We start from the raw sequence: 21351 nt of genomic DNA, 5'->3' as shown, positions 1-21351 counted from the left end.
ATCTGGTAGAATGGGTTTCTGAGAGGTGATTTGGCACATTGGCTACTTTTCAGGTTTACATTCATTTCAGAATCTTTTTTCATTTCTGAAATGAACATTTCTAGGATTTGAGTGTAAATAATTAGCTCTACTGTATGAAACAATGAAGTCACCATCTATGTCATGACATTTTAAAATGCTCTTTTGCAGGTCAGGGAGAAGGAAGAAGCTCATCAGGAGTACAGGAAGGCTGTCAGTCAAGGCCACGGAGCTTACTTGGTGGATCAGGATAGTCCTGTATGGCATGCTATTAATGTGTCATGTTCCTCTGAAATGGAAAAAAGCTTTAAATTCTTTAAAACATAATACCTACTGTAAAGTAAAAATTGAAATTAAATATTGAAAATGTTTAGAACAAAAAACTCTATTTTCAGTTGTCAGAGAGAAACCTTGCCTAAGAATTCAGCATGCCCTTTGTCATGTCATCAGCAGCTCTGCGCTAGTTACAAAATGTAGTCTCTGAGAACAGCAAATTTCTTCTTATATTACATGATTTAATGTTATTTTGGATTTAAACCCCATCAACTTCCAAAAGGATGTGATGGGAGTTATAAGATGGTATCAAAATGGTGTTATTGAAAAGCCAACTAAAAATAAGAGAGATATGTTTGTTATATGGACCATGTAACTTAATGACTAAGACTCTAATGTTGATTGAAATCAGAATGACTACTACTCTACCCTTATTCCTACCGATGTTACTTTGTGGTAAGATGGATGGATGAAAGACAAACAGAAAATCTGGGTGTGGAGGAAGTAATTTTCTAAGAGTCAAGTTTCTGAAAGGTAGTGAATAGTGGAAAGGGGGCTGGCCTTATAGTCAGGAAGACCTGGGTTCAGGGGCTGCTTCTGACACATGGTACTTCTGTGAGCCCATGGAAAATGGAATTCACCTCTCAATGCCCTCAGGTGAGCCATGAAGATAATAGTTGACAGATGAGTTTCCTATTTGTCTAAATTGTCTAGTGAAGTCAGTGGTCTGGACCAAAAGCCTTTAGTAAACTGATAATGATAAAGCCAGACAAGATTGTTAGAAGATAATAATCTTTATATTTGCTTTCCAAAACTGCCATATTCTTGGGTATTTAATCATTCTGAGATGTGATCAAAACACTTACAGAGGCAAAATATGCAAAACAACCTTCCCTTTGGAAATTGAGATCATATGAATCCCCTAACATTGACAGTATGTATTGGATGCAGATCCACAGGGAAATAAGTCCAGTTCTTTGTAGGGGGTAAAATTTCTGGGCTAAAGAGTCCATACTTTTTAAAGAGGAAGACTCAGAAGACAAGGTAACTAGAAGAACAAAATAATTGTAGTCTATGGCTACAAAGAATGAAATTTAATGAATTTTGACGTGAGGAGCAGAGACCTCAACTACAATACAATTTGGGGGAGGTAGATTTTACCCAAAAAATCAGGAAGATTAGTGTTGTTGGGTAGCAAGCATATATTTACATCAGGCTTCACAGATAGAACACGATTGTCCAATTGGTTGAATGGAAACTTTGGGTCTGAAGAATAATAAACAAGATTCTCAGTAGCAGAAAATTGTAATTAAGATCTAGGTCCTAATGGTGAATTTTTTAAAAAATTCTTTTTAGGCAGTTGGGGTTAAGTGACTTGCCCAGGGTCACACAGCTAGTGTCAAGTGTTTGGTCTGAGGCCAGATTTGAACTCAGGTCCTCCTAACTTCGGGGCCGGTGCTCTGTCCACTGCACCACCTAGCTGCCCCTAATTTTGTTTTGATATATCTGAAGATTACCCAAGAGAACTTCCTGTTCGTCCTTAGAAAGATGTACAAAGTGGATCAGGGGATGCTTCTTAACTGTCCCAGAAAATTTCTTCATAAGAGTAAAACAGAGTACTTTGAATTGATCGGATGCAGTACAGTTTTCCTCTTCATGTTGGGCTTGTCAAAGGCCACTGGAATTATAATGAGTCTTTATTATGACTATAAATTTGTAACTTTGTCCATTAGAGAGTGGGCTAACTCAGCAGAGATATGGTGGCTTCCATTCTGAAGACCTCATTGAAAATGATCCTGATACCAGCTGACTTCTTTGCTTCCTTGAGAAGAAAAGGGAACTGTGGAGTACTAAAGAATATGAGAATGATTTTAAATAAATTCCTTCATAAGAGATAAATCAAACTGTTCACAGACCTAGCAATATAAAATGGATTATAATAACAAGTAATTAATTGTGTTTCACTGTTCCTCATCCTGAATAGCCTTAAAGAGAATAAAAGAATCTCAAGAATTAGAAAGAATCTCTGATACCATTTAGTCCAACTCAAACAACAAGCAGGAGTTTCCTCACCATAAACCCAATAAGTAGTCAATTAGCCTTTGCTTCAGAGATTCAGGACCTTTAAAAAATGAATAAATAAATAGATAAATAAATAAAATTAGATTCATGGAGGGATTATATTTCAAACCCTTCTCTAGGTAAGATGTTCTACTCACTTCTTTAGAATCATAGACTTCTAAAGTTTAAAGGAAGCTTTGAGATCATGTTGTTCAGCCCCATCATTTTTGCAGTCTTTGGATTGAGCTAACTAGAGGAGGGACTAGTGATATCAAAAGATATCACTTTAATTTTTAAATGCCTTAATATAAGGGAAAATAATTTTGTATATGAGGAAGCAGTACTATTTTAATAGCCTTCTTGAGTTATCTTTGGTACTAGACTTTTTATTCTGTAGAATTAAATTTTAACCTGAAAGCCTGTGATTTTCCAGGGAAATATATTTTTCAATGTGAGATTATCAGTTTCTCCCAGAAGGCAGTCAGTCCTCTGAGTTCAAGAAGTAGGGTGTAGTGGTAGGTCTATTATCTATTTGAAGTTTGTGTAGGACCTCTGAAAAATCAACAGGTATGGAGGAAGGAGAAAGATGTTTCTCAGATGTTGACCAAGTTATCCTTTTTGAATTAATATTTCCTTGTCTCCATTAAAAAAAAGATAACAGTAAGTGGATTCACCCAGAGTCAGAGCAAGATCTTGATCCAGATTAAAAAAACCATAATGATTAATACAGACATTTGGTAGACTAGAAATTTTGGCAGGTCCTACCAAGCTGGAAAGACTTCTTGGGGCAGCTAGGTGGCGCAGTGGATAGAGCACCGGCCCTGGATTCAGGAGGACCTGAGTTCAAATCCAGGGTCAGACACATAACACTTACTAGCTGTGTGACCCTGGGCAATTCACTTAATCCCATTGCCTAAATGCCCCCCCCAAAAGACTTCTTGTAGGGGCCTAAGAATGGATAATCTGTGTGTTATCTAAAAACCAGCCTATCTAAATTCATAAAGGCTTAACACTACATTGGCAGGTGATTAATTTTTTTGGCTATAATAATTCATCTACTAAGGCATAGAAGGATCAAAGTCTGAATTGGTGGAAGGAGTGCCAACCTCAGCAAAATTGTGAATCTTCAAAATAAGCTTAAACCCTATCTCCATTTTCCTAGGAAAAGTTTTCCAGAAGGCTAGGTATATTGTCTTTATTTGAATTGGTTATTAATATAGGATATTAAATGGTGAACTTGGACTAGACAGGTCTCAGCTTTGTAAAGTAAATAATGTTTCCATTTCAGGATGTCTTTACTGTGAGCATTGGAAACTTACCACCACAGGCCAAAGTTCTTATCAAAATTACTTATGTCACTGAGCTCAGTTTTCATCATGGATATGCTAACTTCTTCATGCCTGCTACTGTAGCACCGTGGCAACAGGATAAAGCTTTATACGAAAATTTGCAGGTTTGTGTATTTAACATTACATTTTAAATGATATTTTCTTTGGAGTTATAGTTTTTAAATTAGTTATCAAAAGGAATCTAATGCCACTGTTATAAATAGGTAATGTTTCCTAAAGATAACAGAATTTAGTATACATGTCAATGAGAAAAATATTATTTTCAGTCGCCCTCTTTTGAATAGTATAGCAATCAACAGCAGCTCTACTAGCACAGCAGAGGGAGCATCAGCCTGTAGTCAGGAAGGCCCGATTTCAAATCCCCACTAAGATACTTAGTAGCTTTGTGACCCTGGGCAAGTCACTTAACCTGTTTAGCTCAGTTTCTTTATCTGTAAAATGGGGATAATAATAACACCTAGCTTCCAGAGTTGTGTGAGGATCAAATGAGGTAACTGTAAAGTGCTTAGCACATAGTAAGCACTACATAAATGTTAGCTGTTAGTTGTTATTTCATTAACTTTTCTGAGTATATTACTCAATAATTAGTTGAATTGAAAGTGACTCTTATTACACGAGGGGAAAATGCATGACATTTGCAAACCATGGAAACATCTGCAGATGTACAAAGTTGCAAACTAGCAGCATTGTTTATGTTGCCAGCAGTTTACTTGATGTGAGTATATACAATGACCTAGCATTTTCCTTATATCTCAGTTGTTGTATTAGACCCACTCTGAAACTTTATGGATACATGATGATATTCTTATTTTTCACAGGATACAGTGGAGAAAGTTTGTATTAAGGAAGTAGGAATGCAGCAACGGTAAGTACCTAAAATATAAGGCCTTAATATTTCAGTGCCTGAATTTAGTGGACATTAATTTCATATTTTAAAATTCCATTTGAACTGCAGTGTATGCACCTAAGTATTCAATACAAGGCAGAGTGTCATAGGAGCAAAGAAGAACTCCAAAGTGTTGTAGCAAAATTTTAAGGGAGACAGAATACTTTCGGATGGAGGGAATCAGATAATATCCTGCAAAGGAGGTGGCAATTTAGGTGATAAGGCTTCTGAGGGAGTAATGAAAAGGCTATGTAATCTGGGTTTGGGAGATAGCCTATGCAAATTCACACTGTGCCTTTAGGTGATACAAAGACAAAAATGAAATAATCCCTCCCTTAAAGAGCTTACATTCAATAGAAGAGATAACTGAGTATATAAGTATATTCAAAAGAAATACAAGGTAATTTGAGGAGCACTAGTAGCTAGCATATAAAATCTGAAGAACCACTTGTAGGTTATGTGAAGGAAAGTAATGTCTCTCTGAATATTAAATTTCAACCCTTTTTTCTTGATATTTGATAGATTCTCTTTAAATATATCGATTGAGATGCCACATGTAATTGAGTTAATTACCAGTGATACACATAAACTCAAAGTAAAGGTATGTAAGTCTTTTAAAAATCTTATTATCTATATTTAAAATCATTTCTTATTTGTAAAAATGTGTTATCAGTGTTGCCATCAGTGAGACTCATTTGTAAGATTTTAGAAATTGTAAGATTTAAAAGATTTTTTAAAATGTGACTGTCAGGTATATTTTGAACCAGATTAGATAATTCAAGGAAAGGCATATTAGAAGGCAGTCTTCTTGCCTAATGACTTAATTAGAAGTGTTATTTTCTATTTTGATTTGGCTTTGTTGATAGATACAAATTTTGAATTTCATGATATACTCGAATGTAGCTGAAATGAATGTTTTACCCTAAGAATTCATATCTTTCAAGTGATCAGAAACGCATAATTTTGTAATTTATTTTTTAACTCACCTTTAAACTCGGCTTTGAAAATGATGTTATGCTACAATGACTGGCAAAAATGGACAATATTCAATTAAATCAAGTATTTTTTTTTCTTTTGTTGTGTAGAAAACAGACTGCAAAGCTGTAATCAGCACTTTGGATAACAGTTCCTTAGACAGCGAAGGCTTCTCTCTCCAGATCCATATTGGAGAGGCTTACCTCCCAAGAATGTGGGTTGAAAAGCACCCAGACAAGGAAAGTGAGGTAAATCCCTTCTTATTTGGAAAAAAATGGTTATCAACCAATGCAACTGTTTAAAAAACATTTCAGAAGAAAAAAATGACCAAATTTATTCCAGTTTCATTTGAATCTATCATCACTTGGCGCTATTATAGATGCATAAAATACAAATCTTTCCAGTTTTTCTCTGAATTCTTTTTCATCATTTCTTGCAGTACAGTAATATTCCATTATATCCATCAATCTATCTATGCCCTCAATTATTTTACTTTGGTTTTGGTTTTAATTTTTTTTGGCTTAAAGATCTATTTTCTGCCTCTCACTCTCCTCCACTGGGGAGAAAACACCACCAAATATGCATAGTTAAAGAAAACAAATTTCCAAATTGGCCATATCCAGAAATTGTATGTGTTATTCTGTACCTTGAGTTCATTGCCTCTTTTTCAGAAGGAAGGTACCATGCTTCATCAGGCCTCTGGAATCATGGTTGGTCATTACATTGCCTAGAACTCTTAATTTTCTCAAGTTCTTTTTCTTTACAATGTTGTTGTGATGATTAAAAAGTTCTGAGAGACCAAATTTCTGAATAAATTAAAATCGGTTTTATTGACTGTCTAGAAAGCAGTTAACAAAAAATTTTTCATTGTCCCCTGAAACTTGAACCTTGGTATTTATAAAATCTTTTGAAAAAGGAGTGCTCCTGAAGGTGAAAATCAACTCTGATGGCCAACAAGAGAAATAATATTATAATGGGAGATAGGTTATATTAAAATTAGAGTCTTGGGGCATGGGACCTGTGTCACCCAAATCTTGACTTATCAATTTCCTTATCACTTGTCTGACAAAAGAGAGTATCCACATTTTCCCAGACCTGTCTGAGCAAACAGAATGAGTAGGTGTACACCCATTAGCCCAAACTTAGAATTTCTTTTACTGTCTTTATAGATCTTGGCCTGAGTAAATCTTTAAGAAAGATTTCTCAAACTGGTTGGTTTCTGGATAAGGAAGTAGAAAAGAGGAAAAACGTTGGTCCTGATCAATAATTAGTTATTAAATATGAGAAATAATGACTTTGTCACATTGTTATTGCATAAATTGTTTTCCTGGCTTTGGCCACTTCACTGCTATTTTTATTGTGTAATTCTGTTCCTTTTTATGTTGCTCAACTTAATTTTGCCTTCTTCATTTTGGAACTTAAAACTAGAATTCTGTCAGTCCTTTAAAATTAAATTTTATGGACTCAATACCTCAAGTAGCAAAATAAAAATTATTTTCATTTTTTAAATGGAAGATCAACTGAAAGTCATAATTTTAACAAGTGAAAACGCAAGAGACAGAATTTCTGGATAATTAATAATCAATTTATTAATTAGGCTAGCTGGCAATCAATAAATTGATGGTCAAAACCCTGGAAACACTGAATACCTTAAATATCTTTGTAAAAGGGAATGCTCCTGACAAGTGAAAATTAACTCTTATTGGTAGACATTTAATGAGGATGTAAGCTAGGAGTCTTCAGCTCCTCTTGCTGAGAACATGAGTTGATTATGAAACTCACTGCCTCCAGCAATCTGGACAGGGGAATCCATCTCCACCCAGTACACTCTAGTTGGTTTTCTCCTTCATGAGCTGGGTCACCCTAACTTTAACGGAGGGGTACAAGGAGAGAGCCCCATTTCCTCCCAGGGTAAGAAGTCTGCCTGACTGGATTCTGTTTACACACTAAACAGAAGTAAGGTCTCCTAGTTGGCCCTAGTTGGGTGGGTCCCTGCCCAAGATTGAAGAGCATGTTCTTTGAGCACTAGGGCAATGTCATCCATCAGCCATGTACTTCAGAGACTGACTTTAGAGGAGCTGGACCTTAAATGAGAAAATAAAGGAGAAAAGCCTGGATACCAATTTAATAATTGGTTATTAGTATAATAGTAAAATAATTTCTCTCATAATAAAGACTTTTTCATTTCCAATTGAAGTTGTAAGATGCATTTGCTAATTTCAGCCATTGTCTCCCTCTTCCTTCTAGGCCTGCATGCTTGTGTTCCATCCAGATTTCAGTACTGTCCTACCTGAAAAGGCCCATACTAGTGAAGTTATTATTTGTCTGGATTGCTCCAATTCTATGGAGGGCACAGAATTACTGCAAGCAAAGCAAATTGCCTTACATGCCCTGTCTCTTGTCCATGAGGGGCAAAAAGTAAACATTATCAAGTTTGGCACAAGTAAGTTTTCTGTTATTTTAGGCTCTGACAGTATGACTTTCTAAAATTAAACTGAAAAGGCAAAAGAATAAAAAGGAAGGACGTAAATTACCTTGACAAGAAAATTCACAAGGGAAAATTGCCCAAGTATTAGATTTGTTAGAAAATGTAGTGTGCTACCTCAAGAGGCTGTGGGCTCCTCGTTGTCAGAGATCTTAACTGGAAGCAGGATAACCACGTATGGAGGATGTTGTGGAGGAAACTCCTGTCCAAGTGCAGGCTGAACTAGATGACCATTGTGATCTCTTCCAACTCTGACATTCTCTGAGTCTGCCCCAGGAGTTGTTAACCTGGGGTCCATGGATAGATTTGAAGGTCTGTGAACTTAGATGGGAAAAAGAAAAATCACATTTTTATTTTCACTAAGTTAGAGTAACTTAAATTTAGTGTTTCTTTCCATTATTTAAAAACATTATTCAAAGAAGGGCTCCATAGATTTCTCCAGACTACCAGAAGGGTGCATGACATAAAAAAGGTTAAGAACCCCTGGACATTGTGAGGGTGTATTCTATTTAAAGAACATATGCTATTAAAAGATATGTAATCAGATCTTCTTCACCAAGTAAGGACAGTGAAAGAGTCATAAGAGAAAGAGGATCAGGCACTGACTCTAATGAGGAAGGAAGACACATGGAACAGCCCAGAGTGGAACTCTGTGTTCCATCAAGCCATGAGCCCATGCCATTCTGAAAAAGGCAGAGTTCTTATAGTTTCTCTCCTTTACCTTAGTGTCGGCCAAGTAATGTGAACAAATGCTAGGGAGGAACAGATGAAGCAAGATCCCACTATTTTATAGAAACATAAGATATCATTTGAGATATAGACATACCTTGTTTTACATAATAATTGAGTTCTAAATTAGAGATTTTTCTGGTATAAATGTGTTGGCAAAATTGTTTGTTGAAAGGACTGCTAGGGTGAATCCTTTTGCCACCCCCTAATTGCCTAATTGTCACCCCCTGTCAAGTCTCATTTGCCTGACTCACATTGGTGCTGGCAGGTTGGAACTCCACAGGGTTGGATGCTAGTACTTTAGGGTTCTAGAAGGAACCCTGTGGACGGTTAGCTTCCTAACGCTGACTCACAAGTGCCTCCACTGGTGGGTCTCTCCCTTAATAATCAGTCAGCAAACTCAGTTCTTTAGTGAAATGATGTAACAAGGACAATAACTACAAAGCATTTCCCCTAATACCAGGGGCACATTATCCCACACATATATCCGGAGTCTGGGGAGAAGGGGAAAAGAGTGGGCATGAATTTAAAACACAGTCACAAAGAGGCACATGTGTAGGAAACATATGTGACCAAGGCACCTCACAAGGATGAAGCCACAGAACCTCTGAATCCCTTCTTTTTTTTCCAAAGGGTGCTCTCAGCGTTTGTGGTAGGGTAGGCACAGTACTGGTGATGTCTCAAAAAGTCCCATACCAGGGGCACCTAGGTGGCACAATGGATAGAGCACCGACCCTGGATTCAGGAGGACCTGAGTTCAAATCTGGCCTCAGACACATACCACTTACTAGCTGTGTGACCCTGGGCAAGTCACTTAACCCCATTGCCTAGCCAAAAATAAAAAAAAAAATTTTTAAAGTCCCATACCAAGGGATAGAAAATATAAGCAGGAGGCAGTCCCATCCCTGATAATAGACCTACTTTAGAGGCCATACACTCAGCAGCTAGCCTGGTAAGAGAGGAAAAAGGACACCCCCCACCAGTGGTTGTCCAGACATCAGAGACCTCCTTATGTCTCAGGGCCAGTGGGAAGGAAAAATTATTTTTTGTGTTAGGGCCTTTTGTATGAACTCTCAGTTCCTGCTCAGCCCCAGATCAAAAGGTCATTCTCCACTATGCTGTGAGTGGGCAGGAAACAGTCACAGAATAAGCATTTGCCAATGCTTCATGAAGACCTGCACACCTTCGTCCCACATCATCATGAACTTCTAGAAATGGGTTCACCAAACATCCATAAGTCTCCTGTGTATGCACCTAGGACTGGCCCTCATCGATCAGTCCCCTGTCAAAATTACAAATTAAGATTTTTATATATCACAGTTTCCTAAAAATGAGGCCCAACCAAATAAATGTATATAAACAAATATGTAAGGCATTTTTAAATGACAGGAATAAAACCATATAATGATGCTGTGTTAGAAGTTACTGGAATAAATATTTAACAGGCGTTTCAAACAAATTTCATTGTACAGGTTATACTGAATTATTCGCATATCCTAAGTACTCCACAAGCAATCCTTAACTGACAGAGTTCATTATGGTAAGTAAAACACTCTTTCTTAATCTCCTGAGTCTTTGCCTATGAAATTTCAATGACATTCCCAGGATTTAGCACTTTTCTGCCTCTGGGGCCCTGGGTATATATCAGTGTTTTTGTCATATTGCCTGCTACTATCCCATTTATTTATTGTAGCTTTTGTATTTTTGATGCTGATTTTTCCAGTCTGGAAAAAGTATTGCGACCAGAAGTAGGAAGGAGGAAAAGGTGATAAAGTCACAGATATGTAGGCAGGAAGGTTGACTTTGGTAATCTTTGGTAAAGAGGCAACTTAAGGGAGGAGATAATTTTTACAGAGAGTCAATCACAGATGGGGAGGTAAACCAGTTAAACAAGGGGCCTGAACAGTTGGTCTGTAAAGAGTCTAATGTATGATATGCAATTTGAGACGAGCAGCCACAAAGAGCTCTTGTTACTTTTATTCAGGGAAAATTGCTTTTTCCTATTTTCTCACTCTAAAATAAGATTTCAACCACTAATTAAGAGCAACCACAGTGCAAGTAAAAATAGCATTTGATAGCAGCTCTTTCATTTTGTCTTTAAAAAGTACTATCTGTAGAGGATATTAATGGACAATTTATAAGTTGGGGAGGAAAGGTAAATTTACATTGGTATATTGTATTAAAAAGTTTAATTAGTGGTAAATGTAAGTTTAATTGGCTTTGTGGACCTTTAAAGTTAAGTGTATAATGACCTATTAAAAACAAACAGCAACAGAAGGACACATTCTCACTTAATTTAGGCACTTAAAGAGAATACTTGTATTTTCTAGTTATCTAAAAGGAAATATGAGAATTCTCTTTTTATAAGTTCATAGTGCAGAAGTGGAATGATATTAGTTTAGCTGTTCTTCCCAGGTACAGTAGCAAATATGTCATTTTTTTAAAAGTAAGTATCAAAAAAATAAGGGGGCCCCTCTCTAAAAAAGCAAGTACCTCAAAAGAAGAAATATTTAATAGCAAGTTTACAAAATGTGAATAAAACCCACTTTCTTTTAATTTTTTCCAGTCTGCTACACCTACTATGGGAAATACTGACTTCTGGAAAACCCTGCGCTTTTTAAATTTACTTTACCCTTCTCAAGGGATGCGAAACATACTTCTTCTATCTGATGGGCATATTCAGAATGAGAGCCTGACATTGCAGATTGTAAAAAGAAATGTTAGACATACCCGCTTATTTACATGTGGCATTGGGTAAGTGCAAGAAAAATCATTATGTAAATGGGAAATATAGGGGTGAGTGGCCAACAGGCATTTGGTGACACAGGACTGGAATTTAGGGAATTGTGACTGAATAGATGGGTTACAAAGATGACTTCCAAAAGGTGAAGGAATCAGTGAGAGATGAGGAAATACCCAAAGGAAAGACTATAGAAAGAAGAGGAGTTCTTTGATTAGGAGGCATAGAATGGACGCAAATCAGCCAAAAAAGATTAAGAAGGAGTCAGATAGGCTGGAGAAGAAGAGGGTTACGGAAGCTAAGGGAAGGAGAAGGTGTTTGTTTTCCCTTGGTATTTGGGTTAGGCACAGGCATTGTTTGGGAGTAGGTGTAAGAGGTAACTATCATTTCATTCCCTACCCGTACTTCTGGTTGAAAAGAGATTGGTCCCTATTTAGAGAGAAGTATGATCTGAAAGACCATCTGTTATCACCACTTTCCAATTGCTTTGTTGAGAAAGATCAGCACAAATCCATTAAGTCTAAGGAATTTAGGTATGTTCTCCCTAATATGGCTTGTTTTATTTCCTTTGGATTACAAATCCCAAAACCACCCAGGGGGGCATGGCACCATCTGTTGATGCCATGTGCTTTCTTTTGTTGACATTTTGAGCTTTGACATGCCTCATTGTAAAGATCTTTAAAATTATTTTCATAAATCTTGAAACTAAGCCTTTAAAATTTGACCAGGTCCATGGCAAATCGTCATATCCTGAGGGCTTTGTCCCAGTATGGTGCTGGAGCATTTGAGTACTTTAATATGAAATCTAAATATAATTGGAAAAAACAGGTAAGTTTCTTCACCTTTTCACAGATATGCCTATGAGAATGTGAAATATCATAAACATTAATTATGTGTGTTTTTAAATCTTATGCAACAGTCAGTGAAATTGATCTCTGGGTTCTAGTATCTATACAATCATAGTAAATCACTTCATTTTAGTCCTTGACTAAATAAAAAATGCCCACAAATGTCATTCATTCAAAATCTGTCACTCTTAACTTTGTTTTCTGATATTATTCTAAAGGTTCCATTCAATTCTATAAACATATATTAATTAACTGTTCTGTATAGGTTAATTTATTAAGTGCTAAGACTTGGAAGAGATATAAAGTTTAGATAAGCCCTGATCCTTGGCCTTATAGCTCCTACAGTCTAGTGGGAAGAAAGGAGTTATAACTTCAATCCTTTATCGATCCCTGACTTCTTTGGTATAAGAATTCTCTCCATTGACACAGATCACAATCTCTCACCTCTTTGGCAGATAGTCATCCTGAGTTACCAGAAAAAAAAAAAAGACCAAAAAAATCATCAGTTGTTAACTAACCTTCTATTGATGAGCCTCTCTACACTTAACTATGTTGGTCCTTATTCAACCAACATCCAATGACAGCTGGACTTCTCAAACTTCATTCATTCCCTTCATTCATACCCACCCCTCCTCCTAATTTCCCTGTCTCTGTCAAAGAGACCAGGATTCTTCTAGTAATCCAGGTTTACAACCTGAGTCACCCTTTACTCCTCCCTCTTACTTGCTTCCCATATCCAATCCCACCTCCTCAACATTTCTCACATCTGTTCCCTTCTCTCTCTTCATTTCATAGCTACTCTCGTTCAAGCCGTGAACGAGAGTAGCTATGAAATGAATAGAGAAAAGGGAACAGGGACTATGACACATAAAAATGAATAGAATAGAATAGAATAGAATAGAATAGAATAGAATAGAATAGAATAGAATAGAATAGAATAGAATAGAATAGAATAGAATATGAAATGAATAGAGAGAAAGGAACAGAGACTATGACACATAAAAAAGTAACTGTAAGACAATCTCTAAATCAGTGAGAGGTACAAAGTGCTATGCAGGTCTGAAGGCGGGGCGGGGTAGCTAGTTACTAACTTAGGGAATCAGGGAAGGCTTCCTGGAGAAAGCAAGCTTTTGAATTGGGCTATAAAGATTAGGTAGAAATTCCCAGTCTTGTTGTTGGTGGGGCAACCTAGGCATAGGGAACAGTGTGAGCCATGGCACAGAGTAGAGAAATGGGCAACTGTGGGCCATGTATGGAGGTCAGCAAGTGCTCTAGTATGACTGGGACATAGAGTACAGGAGAGAGCTGTATTAGATAAGGCTGAAAGGGTAAGAGATAGGGCCACATGTGGAGCCTCTGAATGACAAGCAGAGGAGTTTAACTACTTACTAGGCAAGAGGAAACCAATCTAATTCTTGCACAGATGTGTAACATGATTAGATCTATGTAAGGAAGATAACTCTGGCAGCAGTGTGACAGATTATCAGAGACAGAAAGTAGAGATGGGAAGTTAAGAAGCTCTTGTAATATCCAGGGGGCTGGTAATGGGAACCTGTACTAGGATGATGGCTGTGGAAATAGAGAAAAAAGGAATGGATTTCAGAGATCTTTCAGAGATGGAATTAATAAGAATTGATAAATGATTGGCTTATGAGAGTTGAGGGATTGGGAATAGAAAAATAACACCAAGGTTTCTAACATGATAGAGACTGGTAATTTTTAAACAAAAGTCATCCAAAGCCACTTCTCTTTGGGGTAACAAATGGAATGTGACTCTAAAGCAATTAGAGTGACTTTTTCATGGCTTATAAACTGGTTCTGAGGCTGCTCAAAGAGTAACCCCCAATGAGTTCAAGTTATGGTAGCATTGTTGGAATAAATGTAGTTTCCCAAGAAGAGGCTTTGCAAGACAGCATTCATTTGAATGTATGGATTCTAACACAATTCAGAGCCATCTTAATGTGGTGAATAGAATACTGTTGTTACAGAAAATGGAGAAGTTTTGAATGCTGTCGATAAGTTCACTTAGCTTGGTAGTATACTTTCCAGGCATGTACACATTGATAATGAGGTTGACACACACATTGCCAGAGCCAGCTCAGTATTTGGGAGGCTCTGAAGGAAAGTGCAGGAGAGAAGAGGTATTAAACTGACTACCAAACTGAAAGTCTACAGAGTTATTGTGCTGACCTCATTGTTGTATGCTTGCGAAACCTGGACAGTATACCAGCGCCATGCCAAGAAACTGAACGGCTTCCATTTGAATTGTCTTAGGAAGATTCTGAAGATCACTTGGCAGGATAAGATACTAGACACTGAGGTCCTTTCTCAAACTAAACTGCCAAGCATTCAAACTCTACTGCAGAGAGTGCAGCTCCAATGGGCTGGCCATGTTGTTCAAATGCAAAATGTATGCTTGCCAAAAAGACTATTTTATGGAGAACTCACACATAGCAAACATTCACACAGTGGTCAGAAAAAGTGATACAAGTACATTTTCAAGGTCTCTCTTAAGAACTTTGGAATTGATTGTTTACATGGGAGACACTGGCACAGGACCACTCAGCAAGGCATGCTCACATCAGAGAAGGTGCTGTGCTCTAGGAGCAAAGCAAAATTGAAGCAGCTCAAAAGAAACACAAGATGTGCAAATTTAGAGAATCCACCCCAAATATTCACATGGACTATTTGTGCCTGACCTGTGTTGGAAAATTCCGAGCTCATATTGGTCTGATCAGCCACAGTCGGGTGCATTATAACTTGACTCTAGTGTAGTGATGTCATTTTGGTCCTCTTCAAGAACAAAGAACGACAACCAAGAATACTATATGTGGAGCTAGGAAGACCTCCACTTGAATCCCACCTGAGACACTCACTAGCTGTGTGACCTTGGACAAGTCATTTAACTTCTGAGCCCCAGTTTTCTCATGTATACAAAGAGAATAATAATTGACCTTCTGTATAGAACAAGAAAGAAAAAAGTGTAAAATCATGAAAATATAAATTTGTTAAATTAGCATGAAAGCTCTTTTTAATGGAGTAAAATTAAGACCTAATCCACCTTTTTTTCCTTTGTAAATAGATTGAAGACCAGATGACAAGAATATTTTCTCCAGGATGCAGCTCCGTGTCTATTAAATGGCAACAACTGAATCTAAATTCACCAGAGCCCATGCAGGCTCCTACACAAATCCAGGCCTTATTCAGCAATGATAGATTGCTTGTGTATGGATTCGTTCCTCATTGTACACAGGTAAGGAGTGGTCCAAAGAAGCACAGGTTGGGTGTTTGAATATTTAGCCAACTAATCCCTGGCTTGTTTTAAAACTCGCCTCTTTGGTGGATACATTTTCCAACTAAGGGAGAGTGCTTTTTGATTGTTAATTGTTAATCACTGGGATAATCACTGCTAAAGGTATCAGAGGCTAAGAGGCTTTAAATGTGATACCTCTTTTTTTAATGTCCTTCAGGCCATCCTAAATGCTTTGTTTCAAGAAAGAGAATTTCACACAATGGTATCAACTACTGAACTACAGAAAACAACTGGAACTGTAAGATTCAAGATTTCATATATATGCCTGTGATAATAATCAATTTTCATAATTTTATATTTTAATAAACATATGCTTAGTCATTTTATATATAGTATGTACTTAATATTTTTATTTCAGTTTCATATTAAAAGTCTAAGTATCTCACTCAGAGAAGTAATTGTCTGGACATATGAGCTCACTTTTCCACACCCATAAACATTTAGTTGAACAGTAGTATATTGAGTAACCTACATATTTTATTTACCTATTTAGGTAAAATTCATATCCATTTTGTCTCTATTATTAATTTACAAGCTTTATTAATTAATCAAAATTAAATTTTGTTCAGTATAGTATAAGAAAGATTCACCTTTATGTTGTGCTTCAAGGTTTTTAAAGTGCTTGACTGACAAAAGTAGTGTTGTTATCATCTGACTGAAGCACAGAGACATTAGATTATTTGCCTGGTATAAAACCTACTTGATCATGATAAATAATTTTCTTAATATGTTGCTGTATTATGCTAATATTTTATTGAGTATTTTGTATATTTATTAGAGAAATTGATCTTTATTTTCTTTTTTAGTGTTATCTTTAATCTGGTTTTAAAATTGACACTATATTTGCCTCATAAAATGCATTAAACAACCTTCTTTATATTTATGAATAAACTATGTAATATAGGAATTATTTGTTTTTGGTAAGTAAAAACCTCATTTATACAACTAAACTTTTTTTTTAACTACCATGGTATTAAGAGGGTAGAAGAGTTGAAATTTTATTGAAAGCAGATTCTAGAGGAGGTGGAATATCAGGAAGCAGTATAGCTTAGCTCCTCCCACCTCCAAGCCCACACAGTATCTCCAAACAAATCTAGGAAATGCATCAGACTGAGTTCTGATTGGAAAATCCAAGAAAAATGATAGTGAGTCCTTTTTTCCAGCCTAAGTCAGCATAGAGAGATAGATAAAGAAGTCTGCAGACACTTAGTGATGGGGGTCTACCCAGGAATAGCCGCACAGATAACTCCAGCACAGAGATGCTATGCCCCAGGGCAATAGAAAGTTCCAAATCCAGCAAAGAGAAGTCCATTCTTGTGAAGGGTACAGGAAGAGATAATAACTGACAACTTTATTGCTCACTATCTAGTCCTGGGTCATAGATCTAGGACTAACTGAGAAAGAAACCTATGCCTTAAGGATGGCATTCGTGGGTGAGAAGAAGTTACATGTGTTATGTACCAAACAGAAAGCAAATTTCAGAAGCAAGCTGCAGCTGTGTGGTTTTGACCCTAGGGAAAGAAGAGAACAGAGTCTCAGTTCTAACTTCCAGCCCAGACTTAAGCTTGCAACTGAATAACCAGGGCAAGAATCCAAGACCAAAGAAAAGCATTCACTTCTTTCACTATGAACCAGCAGAGTTTTCAGCTGGTTGATAGTGGCAGAATCTGATAGTAGTCTACTAGAACTCCAGTTGGGGTAAAACCACAGTTGTGTTTGCTCAGACCAAAACCAAAGTCAGGACTTGTACAGCTGAGACCAGGAGGGCAGAAATTAGACTTTGCCTTGAGTTAGACCACTCTGGGAGCACTGAAAGCTTGCAGTTCCCCAGCATGATCTGTCCTCAGAATAACTTAGTACCTCAAGAAAGCAGCAGCAAGAGCAGCCCAGAAATTCTTCCCGGAAGGGCACAGAGCCTGACTTAACATAAAATCCACAGTCAGGAAGTAGGGTGAAAAATTTGAGCAAAAAAAACCACTCATCATAAAAGTCTATTAATTACAGTGACACTGATGTTCAATATGCAAACTCAGAAGAGAATGCCTCTAAAATATTTACAAGCAAAGCTTCAAAGAAAAATTTGATGTGGGAGAAATTCAATTAGAATTCCTGCAAGCAATGAAGCAAGAGGTTTTTAATACTTTAATTTTTTTTTATAAATTAAATAAGAGAACTAGAGGAAAATTAGAAAAGAAATGAGAGTTATGGAAGAAAGAATGGAAAAGGGAATTGATGGCTTGAGAGCAGAAATAGAAAACTTTGCTGAAGCAACAAATTCTCTGAAAATTATAATGAACCACATAGAAGTTAATGAATCCATGAAGCAATAAGAAATATTAAAACAGTCAAGACTGAAAATTGAAGAAAATGTAAGATATGTATCTCATAGCAAAAACAGCTCACCTGGAAAACAGACTGAGGAGAGATCATTTAAGAATCATTGGACTACCTGAAAGCCAAGAACAAAAAAGTAGTCTAGACATTATATTTTGAGCAATCATAAAAGAAAACTTACCCAGATGTCTTAGAACTAAAGGGCAAAGTAGAAGTAGAAAAAATCTACAGGTCACTTTCTGGGGAAAAAAAACAAACAAAAAACAAAATGAAAACTCCCAGAAACATCAAAGCCAAGCAGCCAGAAAGAAAGAATTCACATACCTTGGAGCCACAGTCTGAAATCACACACATTTTAGCAGTTACCACTATAAAGTAACGTAGAGCTTAGAATACAGTATTACATATGACAGCGAACATAGCCTTACAATCAAGAATAACCTATCCAGCAAACCTGAGTATAATTCAGCAGGAGAAAAAAAATGGAATTTTAATGAAATAAAGAATTTCCAGGCATTACTGATGAAAAGACTAGAGCTCTATAGAGAATTTGAAGTGCAAACACAAGGAGTCAAGAGAGAGACAAAAAGGTAAACGTGCCTGAGAAATAATAAGGGACTACAAAAGGATCAGCTGTTTGTATTCTAATACAGGGAGATGATACACATGGCCTCTAAGACTGCTGTTATCACTAAACATCATTTTATTGTTGGTGTTCAGTTGTTTCAGTCCCAACTCTTCATGACCCCTTTTGGGGTTTTCGTGGTAAAAATATTGGAATAGTTTTCCATTTCTTTCTCCAGCTCATTTTACAGATGAGGAACTGAGGCAAACAGGGTTAAGTGACTTGTCCAATGTCACACAGCTAGTAAGTGTATGAGGCCAGAGTGGAACTCAGGTCTTTCTGACTGCAGGCCCAGTGCTTTATCCACTGTACCACCTAATTGCCCATCAAAGGTCATAGAAGGATTCTAATTAGATAGAGCACCTGGGGATGGTTCTCTTATATTTTGGCAACCTTAAAAGGAGAACGGAAAATGAGGTGAAGAGGAATATGCAGGCAGGAGGAAGAAAGGGGAAGAATGGGGGAAATTATCTTAAATAATAGGGTTGCAGAAATCGAAGTCTATGTGAACAATGAGGAAGGGTTGAGGAGAGTGATTAATACTTAAACTTCCTTCTCATCTGAATAGATCAAAAGAAGTAAAACACACATATACACACACAGGAGTTATGTATAGGAATATATTTCATTCAACAGGAAAACAGAAGGGAAAAGAGAGACAACTAGGAGGGGAACAGGTGGGGGGACTGTAAGTTTAAGGGAGGGAGTAATCCAAAACAAAACAAACTCTAAAGATATTTAAAAAAATAGTTATATTTTGGTGGTGGTAAAGAACCAGAAATTGAAGGTGTATCCACCAATTTGGGAATGGCTGAGGATGTTATGGTTTATAATGATGATGGAATATTTTTGTGCTATGAGAAATGTTGAAGGGGATGATTTCAGAGAAACCTAGGAAGGTTTGTGTGAACCAATGCAGAATGAAGTGAGCAGAACCACGAGAATGTTGTACACAATGACAACACTATTGAAAAAACAATTTTGAAAGACTTAGGACCTAAAGAGTCATGATTTCTGAAGATCCATTGTGAAATATTAACTACCTCATGATAGAGAGATGATGAACTCAGAGCATAGATTTTTTTTTTGCTTGACTAATACAGGAATTTGTTTTGTTTGACTATTCATGTTTATAACTGGGGATTTGTTTTTCTTTCTTTCTCAGTTTGGAGGGGTGTAGATGAGAGGAGATAAGGCAGATTTTTTATCATTAAAAATAAATTTTAATTTGGAAAATATAAATAAACAGTAAAAGTGGAGTATTAGTTTGAAAACAAAACATAAACAGATACTAAGGGTCATCTAAGTCATTTCCTAAGGTCAATTCTTTTTATGAGAGAGGAGAAAAATCTTTAGGTTACAATACTTTCTCTTTCCTCAGAGAACATTTGTGCAGACATCCTCCTAGCATTGGGTGGGTGTCATAGGGACAAACCTGCTACTTGCTTATAAAAAAAGATAATCACATTAGGGAACTACGGAAATTAATGACTTCTAAAAGATTCAAGAAGGTGAAATGGGAATCAAAGAAAAGTTACAATTGTTTTCTTTTACCCCTGAAATGTAGATGTTTCACAAGCTAACAGCTAGAGCTATCATTAGAGATTATGAAGATGGAATTCTCCATGAGGATGAAACGAAACATGAGGTTTGTTCTTTCTATGGAAAATATGCTTTGAATTTTAGAAAATCTTCCTTAAACTGATGTAACCCACAACATGTGAAGTTAGGTAATCTAGATAAAGACATTAATCTATTTTTTAGGGTGAAAGGAATTTATCTTAAAGAGGATTGTAGAATCATAGAATTTAGAGCTGGAAGGAACTTTAGAGATAATCTCATCCTAGAATGGCAGCAACAACATGATGAAGAATAGCTTCATCTCTTTTTATTTCTTTTAGAGAGAAAGTCCCATTTTATTTTCTTCAATTACATTTTCATTTAAAAGGAAAACCAAAAGAGATTTCTAGTCCTGAAAATTAGGGTAACAGCAAGAGCAAATGTAATATTAGGCTCCAGTGGAAAGAGAAGTGGACTTGAAGGAGCTCTTAAATGAGGGTCTTAAAACATGATTTCAAATCCCATTTCTTATTTACATGATCTTGGATGAGCCATCTAAGCTCTCTGGGTTTTGCTTTCCTTACCTGTAGGATGAGAGGGTTGGACAAGATCATCTTCAAAATCCTTTCAAAAAAAATAAAAGAAAAAAAAAGAAAGTCCTTTCAAGCTCTAGGCCTATGATCCTATAAAATATCTGATGAAAGATTTTTATTATTGTAGAGAGATTTCCCTCTTGAATTTGTGAAGCTACAGATCTGTAACTGCTTTCCAAAGGTGAAAGCTTATAATAGATTTCTTGACTTCATAGATGTTAACATAGAATAAACGCTATCTAAAGCCCAATACTATGGGTAGGCAATGGTTGCTTTTAAGAGGATGATCCTAAATTAATATAACAATAAATTATCAGACTTTTGGATTGATAAACTGACAAATTATTTTCAAGATTTTCTGGTATTGTTCTTGGATTAGGCAGTTTTCCTTATTTGATTTTTATCAAAGTCTTTGCTGTTCCTTTGAATATGATTCATCAGATCAGTTAATGGTGTCTTATGTGTGTGACATGGAGTCATCTACCTTGTGAAAGTGAAAAATGTAGAAGAAAACTTTTGCCTGGATGTTTTGCTTAGAATCATAGATAACAATAATAAAATC

At 36.5% G+C, this 21351-nt stretch overlaps 1 protein-coding gene across 1 annotated transcript in view; it reads left to right on the top strand.

Annotated features, from left to right (window-relative positions):
• The window catches only part of PARP4 (poly(ADP-ribose) polymerase family member 4), a 99655-nt gene that overhangs the window by 52747 nt on the left and 25557 nt on the right, over positions 1–21351 (top strand). The window contains 12 exon segments of the mRNA XM_020968809.2: positions 190–276; positions 3641–3805; positions 4520–4566; positions 5110–5188; positions 5673–5810; positions 7810–8005; positions 10249–10316; positions 11343–11530; positions 12245–12344; positions 15447–15617; positions 15835–15915; positions 20204–20284. Of these exon segments, the coding sequence (XP_020824468.1) occupies positions 190–276; positions 3641–3805; positions 4520–4566; positions 5110–5188; positions 5673–5810; positions 7810–8005; positions 10249–10316; positions 11343–11530; positions 12245–12344; positions 15447–15617; positions 15835–15915; positions 20204–20284 (1401 nt within the window).

The sequence above is a fragment of the Phascolarctos cinereus genome, unplaced genomic scaffold (assembly GCF_003287225.1).
Source record: "Phascolarctos cinereus isolate Bilbo 61053 unplaced genomic scaffold, phaCin_HiC Scaffold_726;HRSCAF=1367, whole genome shotgun sequence".
Classification (NCBI taxonomy): domain Eukaryota; kingdom Metazoa; phylum Chordata; class Mammalia; order Diprotodontia; family Phascolarctidae; genus Phascolarctos; species Phascolarctos cinereus.
The sequence above is the reverse complement of the archived record's forward strand: the minus strand, read 5'-3'. Positions and strand labels throughout refer to the sequence as shown.